The following is a 10,703-nucleotide window of genomic DNA, read 5'->3' as shown; positions in this document are numbered from 1 at the left end:
GCGAACCTCATTTAAACATTAGAGTGGGTGTCATGTGCTTTTGAGAAGTGAACATCCTCTGACAACGTTTTCATCCACCTTGTGCTAGATAGATATAGCAATTTCGAAATAAAAATGGCCAACCAGCTACAGTTGTTCAGGGCAATATCAATATAACAATTTTGGCTTTTGTGCATATACAACGAAAGATTCACCAAACTGAATTATTCCTTTTTAAAATTCTTACACAAGCAATTCGCAACGTACTTTGCTCTTTATTTTTATTATTTAACAAGAAATAAATTCGCCGTCTTTCCCTTATGCAAATACAAGTATGCCACCTGCTGGAAGGAAGCTAATCTCCAATATTGCAGGTTATAAAATAATGGTTCTACATATACTTTTGCCTAAACATCAGTCAATTAACCTGCAGTATTAATACATATTTTGGACTTCAGACCTCGAATTTAAATGATTAGGGCTCAAGTATTGTTTTTCAAATCTCAAATAATCAGACATCGGTCATATTGCATTTGTTTTAACCTCACTATCCTTAAAGCTAATGGATTAATTTTTTAAATGAAAATTCCAATATAAGTAGCAATAAGGCGATTCTACAGTTTTTTAGTTGACCTCCCTTTTCGACAACTGGATCAGCTCTAGGCATATTGCCATACGACTGCCTAATCTAGGAAATATAAAGCTGAGAGAGTACAATATTCAAAGCATTATCAACTCATCGAAAATACTCAATAAGTTAAAAGACAGATGATACAAACAAACAAAAAATGGATGCCTGGATTGGTATATATATATGTTCAGGCCTAATTTCAAAGCAAAAGATACAAATAATAAATTTCTAAAAAAAAAAAAAAAAATTTTTAAAAATTGTAAACCTTCTGTGATGTTCAAACATATGCCCTTCTGAAACCAACCTTATCAATCGATACAAATATTTTTGACTTCGAATTCCATATTTGTGCAAAGAATAAAAAATTAAAAACTGCGCGGTTAAAGTTAATCATTTTTACATATTCAAACATGACCCAACCTCTCATTTTTCAAATTCTTTGACAAAAGTTTGTTTGTATCATCTGTCCTTAACACATTTCGAAATTTCCTTGCATAGTGTATTACACCGTGCAGTACTTATGCAGCTGGTGCACTTCATTAATGTCCTCTCAATAATGCACAACAGTAACAGTGTTTCTAAATGTGATCTTCTACATTTATAAAATACATAGTTTTCAAGACACGACAAAATGATTCAATGTTCATAAAACCCTGAAAGGGCAATTTAATATAAGTAGGTATTAAAAAAAACCAATTATTTCTATTTCATACATTTTTATGAATTATCCATTCCCTATCCTATCCATAACCTGATCTGTCTATCTGTCAACCTTGATTTGCTTATGTGAATGACTTATCATTAAGCAGTTATTGTTTATATATTGCGTTCCTAATTGAATCGTCTTTCGAGGACTAGCCTCTTTCTTGGGAATTTAAAAATGCTTTACTAAGAGACCTGATCACCTTTCAACAACATGATGGACTATTTTCATAAATCTGTACTTTAAAAAATACTTATGCTCAGAGAAATATGCTTGTTTTTCTGTAAAATGTACATATATATCAAATGCAATAGAACGTTCATAATCGGATAGTAGGATCTCAAACATCTGTTCAAGTTAAATCTAAAATCTGCTCTATTTCCTTATAACGGAATAAATAGTGATACATGTATCTCTGTTTATTTAATAATTTCCCATATAAAAGAAATGAAATGGTTATGAAACTTATTATTAAATTAATGGTTATGAAATTAATTATTAAATCAATGGAAATTCTAAGAATGGTTTAAACAAATAAAAAGAATTATAAATTTAATTAACCATGAAAATACTTGATCAAAACATTAAAATATATAGAGAAAAAAAAATCAAAATCAAAATCAATTTCCTTTTAAAAAGACAAATATGTGAAAAGATACTCTGTATCTGTACAATTTCGTCGCTTTTTTTTGGGTTTTTTTTTTGTTTTCTTTTTTCTTTAATAAATAAACAGCACTCAATTGTTTAACTATTCTATGATTTCCGGAAAAGGGAAATTTTAGCTTCCTTGTTATTCAAGATCTATCAGAATTGATGCACATATATTACTAAAGAGATATTTCACCCTCTCCCCTATTTTTATGATTCTGATGGATTACGTGTTATTTTTCTTAATGCCACTGACATCTTTCCTTATTTATTGTACAAATTCTTCAGATATTCCAAAATGTGAAGGGTATGTATATTTTTTTTTTAGATTTCTCTTTAAATCCAAAGACCTTGTTTGTGTCTCTATTTTCAAAGATCGTGGATATTTCTACTTAAACTCATTTTTATTTTAAATTAAACATAATCATATCATTTGATAGCAATTCCCTGTAACCATTTAACATTCTTTACCAACAATGGCCATCTATTTCGATGAAAGTTTGACATTTATTACTACTTCAACATATACCTAAAATTGAATTGCTATGTGTCTTTGTTTGAATGGTATCAGCAGGTAATAATGCAGATCTTTAGGTTTTCAACAGCTTTTGATGCGTATTTATCTTAATGAAATATATGGAAAAAACAAACAAACAAGCATTCCCACAAAAAAAGACGTTTTGCTACCACTTATGCTGAACTATTCAAACGATAATATTTTAGAATCCATTTAGTTGTATTGATACCATGGCAGCCATTAATTGTCAACAAATATGAAACTTTGCCTTTGTTATATGTTACATAGGTCTTTTCTCTATTACTGGTTGCACTACAACCCATAAATAATACATTCTTAAAGGTATGACTTTATAAAATTTAATATATATTTTACTTTTGAATTAATTGCATATGTCATTGTTGAGATTTCAAACACGTTTATCTTTCATTCACTGAAAATAATCTTTGGGATTCAGGGGTTTAAGAATGCCATTTTCAAAATAATAAACATGTTGATAAAGTAACCATGACCAAGGCTTAAAGAGATTCTATGACAAAGTGTGTTATGGGTTCTATAAATTTTGCGCTTTATAATGGATAGTAGCTTTTGGTTATTTCAAATTTTCCAAATAGATTCCCTAATTTTTGCTGTCCAGATTACAAGTGGAATATAAAAAGCCAGCGATGTGAAAGTAAGTCAATGTTTGATTATCTAGGAGAAAATTGGAATTTCTTTTAATGGAAGAAAAACAAGATCAACATATTTTCTTTATATACATTCAGATGATACCCCTATTTACAAAGTGGCCCCGCATGCAATATCCATTCGTTGCAGTATATGAAAATTTTCATTCTTTTATCTAAATATTTCATCACTTTTTCCTATTGTTAATATCTTAATTAGACATACTTAAAACCTTCTAAATTTATTTCAGAATGTTTACCGGGATACATTGGAATAAACTGTTCTTATAAATGTCCATATCCTTCCTATGGAGAGGCTTGTCAGGCAAAATGTGACTGCGAGAAAGACACGTGTGATGTTTCAACGGGTTGTTTTTATGAAAAAACTGGTAATAAAAATTTTGAAATTCATATACACCTGAAAGCAAAAATGTGGTTACATATACCATATTAGGTTCATTTTACATATTACAAAATATATATGCATTCATAAAAGATTATATAGTATGTGAAACAATGTTCGTCAGACATTTTATATGTATCAGATGCGACTTTCGATTAATTAGATGCAAATTATGTCTCTCGAGTGATTCCATGCTGATACATTCGAAATCCGAAAATTCTTAATTACTGTAGCCAAATACGTCGAAATATTAGAGCCGTGCATGTGGACTTTCTACAGATCATGTAGTATAAAAAGCAATGTTAACCAGACATTGTCTACAATTCGCTCAATTGTAAAATGTAGTTAATGAACATTTTACGGGGGAAGGGGGTGATGTGGGATTAGCTGGTGTTGATTTTTTTGTTGTACAACTTGATATGAATATACAAGGTAGTTTATTCAAATGCAATATTTACTCATTAATAAAATTACTGAAAATACTCGTGGACTGAAGTTATTGAAGCACATATTTTTCTTCTAAATGACGCATTTTTTAAAATAGTATATTATTTTTTTCCATCATAGAAAAACTATTACTACATATTTAAATTAAATGGATCTAAATTCATAGTGTTTAGATATCGGTTTAAGAGAAATTTACATAAAAATTAAAGTTATGTTTATTGCACTATTACGCGAGGGGGGGGATCTTATACGAATCAAAAATTTTTAATATCATAAGAATATGAAAAAATGGTGATCAAAAACATAATTGCATCAAAGTTCCATTTTTTTCACAATCGTAAATTAGAGTTCCACAGTTTTCACTTTGTAGTAAATTAAAGTACCAAAGTTTTCACTATAGTAAACTAAAGTTTCAAAGTTTCTAAGGATTAAGAATAAAGTTTGAATTTGTGAATGTACAAGGATGTGCCAATCAAATCCGCCAAAAATATTAAAGTTTTAAATGAAATAAGATTTTTTATTAATGTGTGTGTGAAATGCTATTAAAATATACAATTCGTGATATTATACAGAAAAAAAAATAACTTCAAATCTGTGTCCAAGTACTTTTTAGGATTATTCTTTAATTGAGTCTTTTACAGAAGGAGACATTCAATCCAATTCAATTCAATCATTAAATGGTATATTAAACTAATTCACTAGAATGTACCCATAAAGCACTTAAAATATTTTTTTTGCGGCTACATTTTATTTAAAAGAGAGTTTTGTATCTTCATGTTTTATCAATATTACAATTCTAAAATGTATATTGACAAATGCTTTATTGTTAAATGGACCTAGATTATAATGTTTGTGAGATTTGATCATACCTTCTTTCAATCTTTAGTTAATAACAGAAACAAATAATCATACAATGAACAACTGAAAGTATATTGACTATGACGTATAAAGCGTTTCTTTTTTTATAAATATTCTTCCGGAGGATTATATATGAAATTATTACCCAAACAAGTTACACCTATTAAAAACTTTCTCTGGTCGGTGCTCAAATAGTATATATACATTTGTATATATGAAAATGATTTAGCAGACGTTTTGGTTTTCGTTGGTAAAGAAAAAAAATAACCTATAATAAAGACCGCCTCAATCCATCATTAACTATTCAAAATATCTGTTATATCAATAATATTTTAAAGAGGGTTAAGGGGCCTTCCAGTAGATTTATATCATCAGCATTTAGTGGAATCCCTACGTGTTTTGTCTCAAAATTCCGTACATTGGCTTAGTCGTCGATGATCGAGTCAAGTGTCATACATTAATGAAATTTGTACAGCTATAATTTATATATAAGAACATAATATAGATTAATAACATATTCAACCCTAATTGAATAAAAAAGAAAACATGAAAAAGAAAATATGAATGCGCCTATCTACTCATTAGTACAACAATTTTAAAGTGATTTACTGTTTATTTAGCAGTGCGACTTTCAACAAACTGTTGCTTAAATTATTACAAGGACAGTATTATTACCGTTAGATTTAATCAACAATTTACATATGTAGGTACGCTGTGTATATTAAAAAAAAGCATATGTGGCATGGTTCTGCAATACAAAAGTTCTTTGTACATGTAATGCCATATTTCTTAAACAAACTGTTTTCTTGCCATTTTCCGATTACGTTAAAATAACTTGAAGGGTAAGTAAGTAGGGGGGGGATGAAAATTTCGACATATTTGTTGACCTCATAAAAGGAACAAAAGATAAGAATTCCTGTACAGGAAACAAAAAAGAAAGTTGAGGCGAGCTCTTTATAGTCAGTCGGGAGAAGGCAACCAAATGATTCTAAGTTTTAAAGATTAGCTTTTTAATAAAGGAAAACGCCGATGTTTAAACGATTTTTCACTCATATGGAGACATCATTACTAGCCGTCAGATACCTGCAAATTTACCGGTTTACCAATACTGGGCACTCAGTATCATTGAGCAGTGAAGGATCTTTTTCCTTACAACACATCCTGTGACATGGGACCTCGAAAGATCAGCGCCTGACTTCCTTTCATAAGAGCAAAACAATTCACTTTCTAACGTGCAACTAAAATGGTTTTTGTATTTAATATTTTATGAACGTATATTTAGTATCATTAATACATTACTACATTTTCAATCAGATTAGGAAAAGTGTTAATCAATCGGTTCTTTTTTTTTAATTAAAAACAGAAAAATTTAGTTGTCTTACTTTTTATTGTGATTATTTTGAAATCATCGAAAAGAAGAAACGTAACATAATTGAGTCATTTTCCCAATGATGAATTCGTTCAAAGCCCTTGTAAATTTATTCATGATACTGTCCTCAGGCTCTTATACAGAAAATATTTTAGAACATTAAATGTCTCTTTTTAGATAAAACAAAATGATGCACGTGCGTGCGTATACCTTCTTTTTTAAAGTGTTCTCTGGGTGGTACGAAATGATTTTGAGATGTTATTTTTAAAATAAGTTTGACAAACTAGTGTTTACCGAGTTTTGATTTCCTTCCTTAGCACATAATAAAATCAACATGCATTTATAGCTCTTCTATTATAGTCAAAATGTTTAGAATGACTTTATTACGGAAACACCCTTTTAAAGTATATCAAGAATACACGTTTAATTACTTTTCGTTAACCTTTTCAGTTTTAGAACTTTATAAAATGTAGAGCATTGAGTGATTTTTTTATAATCAAGCAGACTGATTATATGTTGTTTTACGTTCCATTCAAAATGTACGCTCATTAAGATGTTATAATCAATGAAGCAGAAGATTATCAACCAAGTTTCTTTCAATTTTTAAATTAAAGGAAATGCTAAGATGAACAAAGTATTTAAAACTTCTGTAATTATTAGAATAACTTCCTAAGGTAATGTCCTTTCCAATAATTAAGTTCTATATTGAATGCACAAGTACAAAAATAAGAACAAAATGAAAGGGTGTTTCTCTTTTGACTCTAATAATCTGACTAATCTCTCAATTGTTTACCTCTCTAAATATTAACCAATATGTAGGCATAAATTGCAAAATGGGTGTCAAGGTAAAATTTTCACCTACGTAATTCTTTCCATTTATGAGCAGTTTGTCTATAAATCTTTCCAAATTAACTTTCAGCCCCTTTCTCCTGAACTCAGGAACATATCATTTTAGAACTCTTACGATACAGTAGGCCCACATTGTTCCCTTTTTACGAAATTTTGATTTACATGTATATATTTTTAAGGCCATGTATTTCTTTTTTTATAATTTACTCCTAGATGGTTTGTTTTAGTAAATCAGTTAAGGTGTTTGTGCTAGTTTTTGTTGTATTGTTTTTTGTTGTTTAACGTCCCTCTCGAGATTTTTTCACTCGTATGGAGACGCCACCAATTTCCAGTAGCGAGCTGTTAAGTTCGTTCTGGATTCGGCACTTAGGACCACTGAGCCACTAAGGGATCTGTTTGTGCCAGCACCTACGGTGACGCCAGTTTCTTGTGTTTAATACATATGGCCAGTCTTCACGTACCACGGTAAGAAAACCGCGAAATAAGGATCAACATCTTACATTGCGCTCTAGCACTGACACTATAACCACTTCGCCAAGTGAGCAACTTCATGCTAATTGTGCATTTTTGAGTGACAAATAATTCTACATAAAAATCAACTCTATCTGTTTCTGTTTTTGTACAATGTGCAGATAGAAATACATGTATTAACATGCAAATACTGTCGCTTAAACCCACGTCTAAACAACAAACACTTTAAATTTTAGATATCTCCTATATTTCATGAAGAAGGAAGTAAATGTACAATATCATCTTCAATACTTTAATCATTTAGATAAGTATTACAACCCAAGATAGCACATGGATATTGTACCTGTGATGGATATTACAAAGAAATCATTCGTTTCATTTTTGTCCACATTTAGTTTGATTCTTTCAAATTGTTCAACCATTCCAGTATGTGAAAGGTGTGTACATGTATGATACCTGTTTGCAGTTAAATGAAAGACCTTGGTACCTAGGAGAGTAAAAAAAAATCCATTTGACTTTATGCTGTAGAGAATTATAATTTTAAAGTGATCTAAGCTTTTATAAAAATATTTTATCTTAAATAACAAAAAGTATGTTTATATCTATTTGTTATCATTAAAGGTATAATTGAAATCACACCTATCAATAAAATGCATGCAATTCAATGCATATCATTTAATCTCTATTAACATGAAATTGTTTATTTCAAATGTATGAAATATATATATAATTTCATACAGAGGTTTCAAAGGGTGCTGCCCAGATTACTCGTGGGATATCGAAAGTCAAGCATGCAAAAGTAAGTTTGAGCATGAGTGAGATAGACAATTGCAATAATATTGATGATCTTTTTAAAGGGGAAAGATATAAACATATATTTCATTGATGGGGCAGGGTTTCCAGGAATTTGTTTAAAAATGACACCTTTTTCACGATAAAATATACTTGTACCTTTGTCAACGTATGTTTACAAAGTAGTTTTACTCTGTCAATCATTTTTTCTCTTGCTGATTTTGTAATCAACCCTTGAAATAACATTTTCACGATAAATATTACTCAAACACACTCATTAACTTAAAAATTTCCATTTAATGTATTAATTTCAAGAGTAAAACATATGGAGATATGAATCAGTATTCAAAAAATGTTTCAGAGCAAAAGGGTTATAAATTGGACCTTTGAGCATTTGATAATTCCTTTGTTAAAACAAATTTTAATGTGTCAATTAAATATAAAATAGGAATGTGTTTGTAACCATAATTTATTGCACAAATACTATAGAAGGAAAAACTTTCTAAATTGATTTAAGTGTAAGACATTTTAAAAATAAAAAAAGGCAAACTAAATGCTCCGTAGCTCTAAAAGAAGCGCATTTACCCCTGTTTTTGTTATGAATCTTTATTAAGCTATGTGTATAAATTTTTAAAATAGAGTAAATAAACAATTGTCGTTTCTTTTGGTGTCAGGATCCAACCTCCCTAAACTAGTTATTTTGGTAAATTAGTTTTCTCTTGTTTATCACGAACTATGCTTATTTTAGAATGCTTACCAGGATATGGTGGAATAAACTGTACAAAATGCCCATTTCCTTATTATGGAGAAAAGTGTCAAGGATTCTGTCAATGTTCGATGGAATTGTGTCACTTTTCAGAAGGATGTCCCGTTGCATCAACAGGTACATCTATCTCGTTTCCTTTGCATATTAATGATAACTATGGAATGCTTGACCTTTTTTGGGCGCTAGGAAAGAGGTACAAACACGTTGCTTTTAAATGAAATTAAGTCTACAATTACATTTTTCATATATTACAATTCCTCTGAATATTTGTAGAAATCAATAAACAATGTACATTTTAAACTTTTGCATGTAAATTATATACTAAAATGACACATATATTCGATGAAAACGTTCGCTGTTTTTTCGTTTTCACGAAGCATTTGCTACGGACCTTTGAGATCATATACATGTAGATAGTACATGTACAAGTATGAGTATATCAAAAATCGTATGAAAAGCAACATTGCAAGAAAGTAAGGGTTTAAACTATATCTCTAGTTGAAAGACTGCATGGACCCATGAAAATAAACCTATCTGCATCAATACGTGCCACCATTCTTACTATAGTACATGCCTTAAACTCCTTTATATATTTACTCCTACATATTTTTATCAAAATAAAATCCATATTTCCTATTCTAGTCCCATTCTTCCTCTCTGTGGAATATGTTATGATCAAATGTTAACTTGCACTACATCTGCATCATTATCATGCCATCATTAAGTTTTTTTTAATGCCTAATTGCCCATGGATTAAAAGGGAATATTTACTGTGAAGGGATGTTCATTTATGAAGACTTTTTATGTCAGTGACTCTAAGAAGGAAGAGTTTTGTAATGATTCATTATAAATCGCATACATCTGTAAAAAAGCACATCCCCAATTGTTCATACTCCTTTTCCCTGGGAATAATGATTTAAAGACATTTTAATTTCCCCAATGCCAGGAACCTGGAACATAATCACTTTTCTAAATAATTATTTTGGCCAAATGGTTCCTTGGAAAAAATTTTAAGACACAAATACTATTTTGACCTATTTCACTCTTAAATGAGCACAAGATTTGTCTCCGCGGATATTAAATTTACACGAAATGACTTTTGATCTCAGACTATAAATTTCTTTTAAAAATGAATACTGGGCTCTAAATAAATGTGAGCTAGTCAAAGTTAACTAAGGCCTTTCGTCTTATATTGAAGAAACACGAACTCTCTCGAAACGCGTTTTTTATACAATATTGGTTTAAATGGCCCAGTATTTTCAGAGACGTCGAAAATGTGAACAGTAACCATACAAATGTCTAATCAAACAATGGACAAGAGGTGATCGTCTAGTTTACTTAAACCTTCGGTTCAGGTAAGAACAAAATAATTTAATGATTTTTTTTTTACATTTCTTCGGCAATGCTTTGCTCATTTTGAGACATCAATATCTACTGGTCAACGGTTTCAAATAAAGAGGTGATGATAAAAACATTCTCACTTTCAACAGATGTGAACATAAAACACGGAACCGTGGAAATTCCAGAAGTGAGATCATGTGCTACATGTAGGGAGACTTAAGACTCCCTTCTTGAAAAGCTAAAACCGCCATTAGACCTTTGTAT

General features: G+C 30.1%; 1 protein-coding gene across 1 annotated transcript; it reads left to right on the top strand.

Annotated features, from left to right (window-relative positions):
* The first annotated feature begins 2,133 nt into the window (after positions 1 to 2,133).
* Positions 2,134 to 10,407, top strand: LOC134260610 (platelet endothelial aggregation receptor 1-like). The gene is made up of 5 exons (XM_062743169.1): positions 2,134 to 2,268; positions 3,093 to 3,151; positions 3,395 to 3,532; positions 9,081 to 9,215; positions 10,297 to 10,407. The coding sequence occupies exons 1-5, from the start codon at positions 2,174 to 2,176 to the stop codon at positions 10,341 to 10,343; spliced, it is 474 nt and encodes a 157-aa protein (XP_062599153.1). The 5' UTR covers positions 2,134 to 2,173; the 3' UTR covers positions 10,344 to 10,407.
* Positions 10,408 to 10,703: the final 296 nt, after the last annotated feature.

Source organism: Saccostrea cucullata, unplaced genomic scaffold (assembly GCF_032062105.1).
Source record: "Saccostrea cucullata isolate Sc308-1 unplaced genomic scaffold, CSIRO_AGI_Scuc_v1 ctg1327, whole genome shotgun sequence".
Lineage (NCBI taxonomy): Eukaryota > Metazoa > Mollusca > Bivalvia > Ostreida > Ostreidae > Saccostrea > Saccostrea cuccullata.
Note: the sequence above shows the minus strand (reverse complement) of the source record. Positions and strands in the feature narration are given on the sequence as shown.

What these genes read in the sequence shown, in the direction of transcription:
- LOC134260610 (XM_062743169.1), top strand. Translation starts at nt 2,174, where the DNA reads ATGATTCTGATGGATTACGTGTTATTTTTCTTAATGCCACTGACATCT. An exon ending in TTGTTTTTATGAAAAAACTG is followed by an intron (nt 3,533 to 9,080) that starts GTAATAAAAATT and finishes TGCTTATTTTAG; the next exon opens with AATGCTTACCAGGATATGGT. An exon ending in ATGTCCCGTTGCATCAACAG is followed by an intron (nt 9,216 to 10,296) that starts GTACATCTATCT and finishes CTTATATTGAAG; the next exon opens with AAACACGAACTCTCTCGAAA.